This window comes from Leuresthes tenuis, unplaced genomic scaffold (genome assembly GCF_036924035.1).
Source record: "Leuresthes tenuis unplaced genomic scaffold, fLeuTen1.0.hap1 SCAF_20, whole genome shotgun sequence".
Lineage (NCBI taxonomy): Eukaryota > Metazoa > Chordata > Actinopteri > Atheriniformes > Atherinopsidae > Leuresthes > Leuresthes tenuis.
The window spans coordinates 8,175,490-8,189,080 of record NW_027325374.1 but is presented as its reverse complement, the minus strand read 5'-3'; the positions used below and the strand labels follow the sequence as shown (position 1 = coordinate 8,189,080).

The 13,591-nt window shown below is 36.8% G+C and overlaps 1 protein-coding gene across 1 annotated transcript in view; it reads right to left on the bottom strand.

The window, feature by feature from the left end:
- Positions 1-1,163: 1,163 nt before the first annotated feature.
- LOC140278252 (melanopsin-A-like) overlaps positions 1,164-13,591 on the bottom strand; it is a 34,347-nt gene continuing 21,919 nt past the window's right edge. Inside the window, exons 8-11 of the mRNA XM_072373217.1 lie at positions 10,147-10,318; positions 9,853-10,044; positions 4,510-4,581; positions 1,164-1,408 (exon numbers count right to left, since the gene is read on the bottom strand). Of these exons, the coding sequence (XP_072229318.1) occupies positions 1,208-1,408; positions 4,510-4,581; positions 9,853-10,044; positions 10,147-10,318 (637 nt within the window). The 3' untranslated portion in view covers positions 1,164-1,207. The remainder of the gene's footprint in view (positions 1,409-4,509; positions 4,582-9,852; positions 10,045-10,146; positions 10,319-13,591) is intronic.

Genomic DNA, 13,591 nt, shown 5'->3' with positions numbered 1-13,591 from the left:
CCAAAAGGAATGCAAAATACAGTACCAAGTCCAGTTTTTCAGTGCAGACACTCATATTCATACCATGATGCTAAGCGGTGCGACACATTTGTGTCCCGATGAGATTTATTGTGTTTAAAGTAGTCAGAAATGCAAAAATATCAAAGATAAAAGACAAAGGAACAACAAACAACCAATCTGTCCTGTCACATGTGTACATGTGCCTGATTGCCCAGTTCTGAACGTCTCATGTTAAAGCTGCTTTAAGTATTGTTTCCTCACAACTGTAATGACAAGTAAACCCATTGAAATGTGTCTTTTCATTTAAGAGCATCAATTTATGGATCTTATTCAGTGAATTCTTTTTTTAAATCTCTTTTTCTTTTTTCATTTTTGCATTGCCATTTTACCCAATCTGAGCTTTCAGCAGATTTACGCACATCACATTGTTCAAAGAAACATTGTGTAGGTGCAATGTGCAATGAGTGCTAAACATTGCATCAAGATCAATGGAAGCAAAACTCAGCAAGGTTTTTCTTTACGTTTTATGTACCAAAACAAAAAAAGGGAAAGAATGTAGATATGTAGTTGCAAAATAAAGTGTGGCTTACAGATGTTCTAAGTAATCAGGAATCATTTGAGTCAAGGTTGATATGAAAGATACTCATTAATTTAAATTAAAAGCTCCAATATATGAAATCCTGATAAAGCAGCAAATAGCTATATGTCATCTGAGGATTTAATGCTGTAACTGTGACCAGAGACAGTGGTCAGGAAATGAAAAGAAAAAAAAAGCAATAACTTTTTAACAGCTACCATTCAGCTTATATACAGCAATAGTTCACTTAAAAAAAGTAAACTAATCATGCAGTGCCATTCAGGGCAAAGCACTTTTTCAAATAGTGTGTCTCAATGAAATGCAACCCTTGACACAGTGTTTTTAAGGCTAATTTGCTGCTTTCAGCTCTGAGGTAAAACATCTCCAGCCATTATGATATGTCAGAAAAGGTTAAAATACATGAGTGATCAAACACACACACACACTCACATACAGTAAAATTTATTGGACATTCAAGCCCACGTGCATAAACACTGCATGCAAAAAAAGGAAAAAAAAAAAAAAAAAAATCTTCCACAACTTGAAAACAACATGCTAGAACAGAATATTCCCAACGAAGCACACATAAGCACAGGTTCACAATGTTGCTCTTCTCTCCAGTTCTCCTGTTCATGGTAGTGCTGTTGTCTCCAGCCTTACTATGTCAAGTAGCTCCTTACTAACCGGGCTGCAAGTTTTGGCCAGTTTGAGGTTGCCATGAAATGCAGGTGGACTATGCAGGATAGACGGGCTGGATATAGAAGTGACGATAATGGATGACGTGGTCCTAAACGCAGGTCTTGGTGATGACTCCCTCATCATGCTATCCAGCTGTGAAGGTAGAGAGAAAGACGAGTTCAACCACCTTGATTTGCAGCGATAGCTCAGTGAGTTTAGTTAAATTTAGGAAAAAAAGTTTCAAATTTGATGATAATGACAGCTTATTACATTTAATAGATATTGGATAATGAGAAAACCAACAGATATTTAATATGATTAATAATACACTTGAAATACTCACTTAAAAAATTTCTTTGTGAGAGTGAGTATTTTATCTTTCCAAGTGAAACTTTTCAAAGTCAGCCAATTCTTAAATCCAACCACTCCATTCTTTTTCAGAGATGACAGCTAAAACATTTATCACAATCACTAAGGATTAGGGTGTGAATGTTTGAGCGGGTGATGAAAAGTGGGAGCTTCCAAGCCTTTGATTTTTGAAATGATTTGATTAATATCAACGTCAGAGAAGCCTAAAGTTAATGAAACTGGACTGGATAGAAAAAAAGTTGATTGGATCAGCTAGAAAAGGCAGGAATGGAAAACAATGATTATAGAGACATGCCAACCATTTCACATTACGCTCGTTTTTAAAAGTGTTCAAAGCTGCTTTTAGTGAGCTCATTTAAAGTTCGTAGAAATGAGCGTTGAATGGGTGACATGACCCTATTAAAAAAGTCTACTACTCAAAGGCATGGAAACACCTGGGCAAGGAAGATGGAAAACATTTAAAGGTTAAAGCTATTGCAAGTTTAGATTCTTGTAAAAAAAAAAAAAAATAGTTTGAAAATCTCAAAACAAGAGAAGGAATTAATCCCAACAGATTTTGTTTACAGTAAATAGTTTATCTCATCAAAGCTGGACAAAACATGTCAAGTTTACATGTCAAGAGTAGACTACTGGCCTTGGTGTAAGTCACTCTTTCTGCATGTACCTGGTAAATTATACCTTTGCTTCTTCGTCAAGTAAAATATATGGGAAAAAAGTCTATTATTCAATTAAATTCAGTTAATCTACCTAGCACCAAATCATAACAAGAGTAATTTCAAGACTCCTTTGAGAGAAATTAAACAAGTTCCATACAAGTCTGACTACATGCAGTCCGTCCAACCTAACTCAATTGTAATCCAGTTTAATTTAACTCATTATCGTCTGCATGGCCAACACTGATGTAGCTTTGTTTCTTTTCTGTAGAACTCCACTAGGGGTAAAATATCTAAATAGGCAAAAATCAGAATTACAAACCAGTTTTCAGTTACTGATAATGATTTCTGTGTGATTGACGTTACTCCATTTTAGATGTTCTTAATATGTATGAAGTATGAAATATCATCCACTGAAATTCAGCAAAAACGTGATATTTTGTGTTGTCATGTGACCGTGCCAAAATGTTGTTGCTAACTCACACTGTACAGTAAAGAATGGGATACGCCCACATCTACATCCTCATCAAAAACACATACAGTGTTCATTCATTTGTTTGTATAAGATCCTCTCTCCCAGATTTCTAATATTTTAAACCCTTTTCTTATCACTCAGCCCAAATGCCAACATTAACTTTGTAAGTTTACATTTTTAGAAACCTTTGACACGTCTACATGATTCCCATGTTGAAATTTTCTGTTTCACAAAATTTTACACCAATGGAAATCCTGTCCTATGTGAGTGTGAGTCATCAAATAAGCATCATTTTGAGGTTGACGGCTGTTTACGCAACTGGACCTTTTTCATAAAGACATAAAGACTCCCTTTGTATTCTGCCTTTGTTTCATCATGACACCAGGGGCCAGATCCACAAAACTGGAAGTGGATTCAGCACTAAAACTGTGTGTATGCACAAAGGCAGAAATGTGCATATCCACTGTATGTGTACACATGGTTCTCTTTTATATATCTCAACCATTGTTAAAAATATACGCACGTCTGCAAACCTGATTTCAACCCCCATTTTAGCCACAAATAGATGCAGACACTCCCCTGATTTTTCATTTGGATATAAAAACACTTCACCACAACTAAACAGACATGATAATAAAAGCAGCAGCAAAGAAAAGGCACAATGTCACCAAATATGAAATTGAGCCACTTGATACTGAGGTAGAAAGATGGAAATCTGTTCTATAGGGATTTCAGTTTTGGGATCGCAAACAGAGTAGAAAAAAAGCAGCTAACAGGCTTGCACGGGAATAATCAGGCGGGAAATACAGATTTACAGATGGATCATCTTACATGGACTGATTTAATAAAAATAAATCAATCCAACACAACAATCTCTTAATACTTGCTTTCTTTGAAAGCCTTATTAGCAATGGCAAGGCCGCATCCATGATTCAATTAAAGAGTATATTAGACACTCTAAAGATGAACAAAATCATGAAAAAAAAATCAAAGTACAGTAATGTGCCATTCCAGCTAAATTATTTTTGGTTAAATTTTGATGCTTTTCTCAGCTGGCTGTCTACTACTACTACTACTTGTCTAAAACACAGTCTTTAGAAACCCTAAAGTTCCTCTGAAAGTGTGATTATGTGGTGAGGTGGCAACGATTGGTCTGCTGGTTGAGAAATGTTGAGATGCTGCTTTCTACAAACATGAGATGACAACGCTTTTCTCTCACGTTTGGGGACTCACAAATTTAACTTGTGAAATTAAGTGGTTCTCACAAAAAAACTACATTTTTCTTGCATAAAAAGAATTGTAACCCATTTTTGTTATGTGCGCTGATCTTGTGTGATAATAAGAAAGGTAATATAACAAATTATACCATAAAATCAGATAATTAGGTGGTTATATATGCAATTAAAGCCTGAAAAATGCCTGAGAAACACACTGACAAAGATAAAAACAATATTGCCAAAAAATAGTGACTATTAAATATTTTCATATTGTGTATGACTATTATCTGTGAGAGATAAACTACATGGCCAATAATGCGATGAAGAAACAGTGGAGTTGTGTGACACACACATAAGAGCTAAATCAGGCTTTTTCAACACAGAAAATATCTTTTTGAAAGATGAATTTGTTGATGGTTTCATTTTTCTATACTTGATTTGATTTTATCAAAAAACAAACAAAAGCAACAAGAACAAAACAAAAAACAGATGTCACATCTACTGTACTGAATCAGAGGTGGAAGATCTGTGGATTCTTACAGTAGCGGGTAGATGGCTGGTTGGCTGCTGACTGATGTCCGACATGCAGATGTCTTCAGGCTCTGTCAGAGTCTGAACAGTGCGCACATAAACACAGCCTTTTAGAGTCAGTTCCTCTCAAAAGATAATTTGTACAAGCTGGACCTCAAGGTCTGTTATACTGAATACAGAGACACTTTATTTGAACATGGCCATAGAAAAGCAAATCTAAATCATAATGCTTCCTCCAATAGTCCTCAGCTTACTTCTGTAAAGTTTCCAGCATTTGCAGCGTAATAAGTCTCCTCAACCAACACATGTCTAACAGTGTAAGAATCATCTTAACGAGCCAAGCATGCCTGAATGCATGTTCCAAGTTTACAGTAATACTGTGGTGCACACTTGACAGTTAACATGTGAGACGTAACACTACTAACAGAGAGATCTTAAACCACTCACAATATCTGTTTGTTTGATTGACACATCTTTGGTGTTTTTTGGAAGAAAAAATGTACTTGGTTCAAAAGATATCGTGTCAATCATGAACAAGGAGCCACAAAGGCTGCTGTCACAAGAAGGGTGTAACTAGCTTAAAATTCACAATAATAGCACCAGGATTGAATACGTTCATTTGGTCTCTTGCTGATGTTTACAGGAGAAGACAGAATAAATATGGGTTAAGGTAAGCAGACAGTTTGTTTAGCCATGCGCAAGACATTGCAAACAACTAAAATCAAATGTGTTAATTAATAACCTTACAGCCTTTATGCTAAACTTGCTAAGTGACTGCCCACTATATATTCTTAGTTACCCCAATGAAAAGCATGGCCTTGTCTGAATTAAGTAAGAACAATGAGCAACAATGTCAAACTATTTCATCATCAAAGGAACTTCAAGAGTTCTCATCCTAAGGCCACCCCCGATGTCTCTGAGATGCTTGAGATGTCCTTTGGCCTTGGTTGATTACAAGCCAATAGCAGTAACCGTGAGAGTCAAGCAGATTTTTTTTTTTGTTTCAGGACAAACAAAACGGTCTTCATGAAGATGTTGGAATGGTTGAGTGCTGCTTGGTATGGTGTAGCGATCAAAATGACTTGGTTTAGGTTTAAGCAACACAATTTCCTGGTTCGAGTATAAGGTAAATGTATTTTAGTTTAAGGATTTAAACTATGTAACTAAAAATTGTTCAGTGAAAGACTGTGGCTTGTTTGTAAAATTCTAAGCTTCAGAACAATAATTCAGCACGCCATGCAGAATCATTCCAGTACGTAGATATGGCACTTTCGAGCTCTAGGCAACATGCCTCCTTCGTAAAACTTGGCAAAGAACTGATGTACTTCAGTTTTTTCTAAGAGGGCAAAACTGGTGAGTCCTGTAAACTTCTACAGAGGAGAATCAGAGAGCATCTGGAAACTGGAAATGTCACAAAGTGGCAATGGCATGTGTGCTGTCCAAGCCAGGAAAGCTCTGCAGCAGGTGATTAAAACCACCCAAAGTAATGTCAGGACTAATCTACTGAGCATCAGTGATATTAGAGAGGTGGGGTGTCTGCACAGAGCCCAAATAACTCATTCTCATTCTGAGGGTGTCAGCATCTGCTGTTCATCAGCCAACATTTGTATGTGGGGCCAAAGCTGGTAATAAATGGGCTAAAAATAAGCCTCAGATAGGATTGTCCATGAGTTTTAGAGTAGCCCAGTGTTAATTGCTGATTTTGGTTTGCTGCAGGGTTACAGTGGTTCCAAGCAGTCTTTTCCCCTGGACTGTTAGACTACTGAATTTATCCTCCAGACTCCAAAAACAGCTTTATTCTAATTACATCATTATTTATTCATTTATAACTTTTGATAACCAGCACAAAAGCAAAAAAACCCAAAAAACTAAACTTTGTGTTGTTTAATGACTAGTTCGATCTTGAATCTTGTATGGCAAAAATGTATAATCATTGTCTGCTGTGCAGTGATGGGGCAGATGGAGGTTAACGGCGCTTTAAGACTCAGCAGCCTTCGTCTATCAACAAGTCCAGTGCGCTGGAACATGGAATCGCATCATGCAAACTGTGGATTAATTTTGAAAGTCCCAGATTACTGGATTAGTGTTCAAACCCTGTGTAATGGGATCCACGATGAATCTGACCTGCATGGCAGTGTGCCTGTCTGTGTGAGTTTGCTTGCACATATATGTGATTTACTTGCACGTTTTTTTCTGTGAACTAAGATGATTACAGAGAGGCGGATATGCTCGATCAACTGGATGTCTGACATGGAATGACCTCACATTTTCTGTAGGCCTGAAAACTCAATACTATGGTTAACCAAGCCTCAGTATCTGGATAAATCCTAAGGTTTTATATATCAGGCCATCTGGTTTACAGACAAGGTATTCAGATTAGTAAATACAACCTAATATGAATCTCAATGTATGAGATATTAACACTGTGGCATTATTTACCTCATAAAACCTATGCAACGATGCAAACGCTGTGTGGGAAAAACTAAGCACATCCTTGCTGTTTCCTTAGGAATCAAGTGTGTTAGTAGCAGCCAGGTGCTGCTAATCAAATACTGTTGATTAACTAGTCATCAGCAAGTGTGAGCTCCTCTATAAAAACAGACGTTTTGATAGTTTGCTAGTGTGGAGCATTTAGGTGTGTGTTAACACAAGGCCAAGGAGGAAAGGCATCAGCAATGATGTTAGAGTAGCAAATATTTCTGCCCATCAATCTGGGAAAGGTTATAAGGCCACTTTTAAACTGCAGTGAGAGAGATTATTCACAAGCAGAAAGCATTCAAGACTGTTGTCAATCTGCACAGGAGTGATTGCCCTAGCAAGTTCACCCCAAAGTCAGACTGTCCAATGCTCAGAGAAACTGTAACAGTCATCATGAACCACCTCAGACTAACAGGCATCAGCATGCTAAATGTTAAAGTTCACAACAGTACAATTAGATTTAACTTGTTTGGAAGGGTTTTCTGGAGAAAGCCTCTTCTTTCTGAAATGAACACAGCAGCAAAGCTTATGTTTGTAAAGTTACATCTGAACAAACCACAAGACTTCCTGAACAATGTCCTTTGGACTGATGTGACCAAAGTGGAGGTGTTTGCCCACAGTAAAACTACAGTACACACAGTACGGTGGTGAAGGACTGATGATTTGGGCTTTATTTTGCAGCTACAGGACCTGAACAGCCATTGAGTTGACCATGAACTCCTCTGTGTATATCAAAGTATATATTAAGAGAGCTGCGCATAAAAAAATTACTCCAAACCTCAATGAATTGAAGAAATGTAGAGATTAGTTTTCCAAAATCCATCCACACTGATTTAACAGACTGGTACCATCATACAGAAAACAATGACTTAAAATTATTGCTACATTGGTTCTACCAGCCACTGAATCATGGGGTGTTCCGAGTTTATACAGCTTATATACTTGACTGTAGTTTTTGTGTCACAAATGTTGACAATGTGTTTTGTTCATCTGTGGGTGTATTTACCCTATTTTAAGGATTACTAAAGATCACAGAATTGTTCATTATGTCCTGATATGTAAAACTTTAGAACTGAAAGAGGATGCACTTTCCTTTCATATGATTGTATGTATTCGTCTTTTACAAAAGCTTCTCAGAGATTATACAGTGCTTTGACATGAAGGAACCATCTGAGCCCAAATTTTAATCTGCAGTTTCTTTCAATTCTTATTTATATAAAATATATAGGGCCTGATTCTAAACTTCTGGGTTAATAGAGCTTAATATATAGGTACGATATGTAAGAAACTTGATTTTGCATGACCAGCTTGTTTACCTAGATAACACAAAGAGGTTTATTCTTTGGCTTTTTATCAAAGTGCTGCGGAAATTAGCATTAAAAAGCAAGAGCTTGTGTGACCTGCTGCCAGCAATAAGAAGCTGTGACTACAAACTGCTCTGCTAATAAGAAAGAGGAAGGGGAAAGGCTCATGCACTTCTGACTAAATAATAAGGGAGTCCCAGACATTTTGTGTTAAAGATCACATGTGGGTTATTGCAAAGACTCTTGAATCAAGGCTCTTATGGTGCTTTTGAAGGGATGTCTGAATGGCATTGCAAGGGGCTTTTTTTCCCCCTTTTTGTGTTTTTTTTTTTTTTGCTGTCCAACCACTTCAGAAATCAGTTAGTGTTTATAGTTGTCCAGTGCTGACACATTTAAAGGATGATTGTCGTAGAGAGAAGGGCAGACACTGTCTAGTCTGAAAATAGGAAAGCAGTGCATATTTGAAGGCAGTCTCTCCATAAAGCCTTCATTGTGTTGCACATAAAGACGTCACAAACAGTTTTGTAACAAATTTTAAAAACTAAAAAGATGTCCAGAACTTGTGCAAAATGGGTATGAATTTTAGGCTGTGTTCACATCTATCAATAACATGCATCATCTGCATACAGTCACAATCTTAGTTAAACAGAAAAATCTTTGAATAGGACATCTAGTTGCCTTTTACATTGCACTTCTGGATGTTTTCTGTGATCTGGGTGACTCTATGGTCCTTAAAAAATCATTCAGTTGATGCATGAATACAAGCTGATTCAGCTCTTGACTTTTTGAACAAGCTTAAGTTTGCATAAGTTTGCGTGGGTCTAAATTCGTGGTAAACATGACGTCCATTAAACTATGTCTCTCACATTAGAGATGTAATTGCGGGTTAAATGCAAAAATACTGAAAACGTGAACTTTTTTCTCTTTCAAATAATTGAAACCAGCATGGTATTGTCAATTTTTCTGATCAACTCAAATTCTGAAGTGTTTGGATACATATATGTATATATGAATGAATAATATATACATATATATATACTTATTGCAAATCTTACCTATAAACGTCACACTATGACATGATTAAAGTTACTTATCATCATTGGAACACTAATTTAGCAAACTTAATTATGATAAATGTAAACACATGTACAAATGGAGAGTTCAGAATGGTAACCGTCCTGAAATACTAAAACTACAAAACATAACAGTGAGGACTTTAAACAGGTCTTCTGCTAACATGAGCTCATAGAGTTATATGTCCTTAAAACAGAGAACCAAATAAATGATTTCTATTGACTGTAACAGGGCTCCAAAACAACATGACCTCACTTCTCAAATAATCGAAGACAGAAGAAAAACATCTTCTCAAAAATAGTATAAAATCACTGAAACCCTGAAAACTGAGCTCTGGCTCAGAAATATTTTGTATCTAATAACTATCTGGCCCTCAAAGTAATTAAGTTAGAAATACTAGATTTTCAGACTGCAAAAATATTGTGTTTAACTTACACTTTGTACATATAAGCATTCATCTCTCTAATGATACATTGACACAAGCCCTTGTACTCACAGTGAGTTGTGAAAGGTGACAAATGGCCGGGTCAGATGGGTTGTGGGCAGCAGCTCTCTCAAACTCTCCTGTGTTGTGACCACTCACCTTTGACCTCTGGCTGGTATGGCGCACCTGTTTGACATCAATAGACAAGTGTCGACTGACAGGTGTTCGAGACGAGCAGTCCTCCTCCGTGTCTGAGAAGCGGGCCTGGGACAACACGTGACTAAAATCAACAACTCATAACTCAAAGCTTTTGCCGAAGGAGATGTAAGACAAAGACATACCATATTAGATATGAAGTACACTCACTGATTCACTCTCAGACAGGGAGGAGTTGCGGGGCTTGCTGGGGCCTTTATACTCTGACTGGCTGGTCAGGGTTGATCGACGCGTGGACTGGATGCTGCTGCTGCTGTAACGATCTCTGCCAGGGACGCACAGCAACACGCCGAGGTAGGGCACGTACCTGCTGATCGCTGACCTTAGAGAGGAAAAGATACTTAAATGGTTAATAAAATCAGTTTTGCAGCATGACAGTGAGGTTTGGGGTTACCAAATATCTCTGGATGTCACATTAAGTTAGGCTAGTACAGAAAACACATTAAAGCCGGCTATTCCTGTTTAGCCGAGAGGAAAAAATAGAGAAGAGTCACCTCAGCCTTTAACATTCAGAAGGATCATCAGATATATGAAATGTAATATCCCGAAATAGATATTTTGTTTGTGAAATAGATTGTAAAAATAGCAATTAACAATTGTTTTCATTCCCATAGAATGAGATATTTATATTAAAAGATAGCATAGAGTGTCTTTCATGGAGTCTGACATGTTGCATAGTCTTATTTCTACAGGTGCACTATCTGTCCAGAAAATAGCAGCAAACTCGATTTAACGAAGCAAATAGGTAAGATCCTTCAACTGAAAAAGTACTGCAGTGATTATTAAATTTCATCTGCAATAACTTCTTTAACTGAGTCAATGAGTATCTTCTCACTCCCTCAGAGGTGACACCCTGTGATCCAGGCAAAGATGTCACTCTGTTTAAGAAGGGTAAAATGATTGGTCTGCATCAGCAAATGGAACAGCTAAAGAGATTGATGGCACTACTAAAATTGGGTTAAGAACTGTCTGACACAATATTAACACCTCAAAGGTAATTTTCAACCAAAATGTAGTTAAAGAAAAATTTAAATTATTGTGATCAGAGATAGTTTAAAGTATATAGATAAAAGAAATGAACAACAGAACTTACTTTAAATCTTTAACAGTGAAAGTGAGAGTGTTTCCACAATGTAGGGCGATCGGTTACTAAACAGCTATGTAATTTTAAGATATCAGTGAGGCTAATTTTTGGTCACATTTGCAAGGGAGCATAAGGATTTGACACTAAAGCAATGGAAATAGGTCATGTTGTCCCACAAGTCCAAATTTACCATTTTCCACAGTGATAGTGCATCAGTGTGAGAAGAGTAGCGGATGTGCTGCACCCATCATTACAGAACGTACTGTACAAGCCTGTAGGGGTTGCAGCTAACTGCCTAAATATACTGAATGACCAAGTTTTTCCATCAATGAATTTCTTTTTCTTCCCTGATGGTACAAGTAATTTCAAGATGACAGTGCAGGATTCATTGGGTTCAAATTGTAAACGATTTGTTCAGGGAGCATAACACATCATTTTACATATTGACTGGCCACCTAAGTCAATAAGTCCAGACCTTAATCCAACTGAGAATCTTTAGGAGGTGCCGGAGAATAATTTATCCAGCAGTCTGACTGTCCCATCATAAATATGAGATTTTGGTCATAAATTAATGGAAACAAATCTTGAGTAATTACATAAGTTTATCAAAAATATGCCACAATGAGTCTTGTAGTGTGACTTTTTTTTTGGACAGTCAGTGTGGTTTTGCCTACATCCTTGGAAGGCTAAAGTCAGGTTATCCAGCTAGCTGCAATCTGCAACTTGACCAGTAGACATCACTAAATCCTTGACATTTCCATGTATTCCACGAACATTGTTGTTGACAGTGCAGTAAGTAAAAATAAAAGTAGGTAAAATATTTGAGTAATTTTCCAGTGGCTTATCTGATATATACACATATATTGATTAAATTAAATACACTGAAAGGAAATAATGTACTTATATATATCTATAATATACTCCACAGCTAATCCTCTTTGAAACAACGCCTACAGACATAGGTCACTTATTCACACACTCATTTATCACACCTTTAAATCCATAAAATTAGACTAGGGGGTGGCAATTAGATTGGGGGGGGGGGGGGGGGGGGGGCAAATGAAGGGCCATTGATCAGTGTCATCATATGAAGATATCAGATCTAGTTCCATCTGGATAGGATCATATGAGTAACAAGTTCTCTACAACAGAAATTATTCACAAAAGGCACCTTCATCTGCCCTAATGCACATAAATTCTTATTAAAAAAAGATAAAAACAGCCTCAAGTGGGTGTAAGAAAATTCAATCCAGGGGCTTCTGTTGACAATGCTTACTTGCTTCTAATAGAAACTGTGTTTAAAAAGTATTTTTGTTAGTTAAATGACTGAAAAGGCAGATTTTGTTTGTGTTGTTCAAGTATATCATCTTTTCAGTTGAGCCTATTATAAAGACGCTTTTTCTTTGCTTTCATAAGATTAATTTATGTTTTATTTCTGAGCGGTATGATTAAAGCATAATACAATCTGATTTTATCCATACCCTTAAACAGTGATGTAGTGGTGCTGATAATGCCTGAAGGCAGGTATTAAACTATATATCAAAACCTACCCCGTGCCCATAATGGGACTGTCACTAACTCCAAGTGCATAGAATAAATGAATGTTTACATCACCCAATCCGGCATTGCTGAGAGGCTGATCGTTTGACTGCAGTATGCCATCACATACAAGCAAACACTAACTGATTATTAACTAAATAACCACATCCTTACATATAGAAATGGCCTGGACGTTTCTGAGCTGCCACCCTTTGGCTAGATTCTATAAATACAAAATAAAGTAGCTTATCTTTCTCCTGTCTTATCTCCTCTAGTGTAATATATGCCAAAGTATGAATGCTGTCCAGCTGTTCCTTGTGGCTGCAAAATTTAGTTTTCATAAAACCACACTGTTTAATGTGATAAGAGATAAATCTGAGTTTACAAGAGCCCCACACCCCTCCCACCCATTTTCTTTTTTTCCACAATTTTTATCCCATAAAGGTTTTTGCAGTAAAAAAAATTAAGACTTTATTACATTGTTTCAAATGAAAAGACTTAGACACCAAATTGAGGGAAGCCACCCATAGGCAATGCGGTGGTAATCTCTCAAACTCACTGGCTCTTTCATCACCTAATCACTACCTCTATAAACAGATAATTGATTTGAATGTTTCACGTCTGATCTATAACCACTGACCATTCTTGTAAGACTGACTAAGGATCATCTAAAGTTTCACTGTCTAACTGCAGATACAACTGAATGCACATCATTTTCTGATTTTCCAAATTTTCTGTTTTTCTTTAGAGTTTAAATAGGTAAGACATATCTCAGCTTTGCACAATTTCTCCACAGGTCAGTAAGTAATCTTTTCTAAGGGATACAAAGGTTGAGCGTTTGAATAACTTTATTCTTAAGTTCAGGTTTCCAGTGCTATTATACTTAATGTATTTAGTATGATTTCAAGTACTCTTTTAGGTCAACAAATGCTTCCAGTACCTTTGGACCCAGATCATTGTCCAATGGTGCTT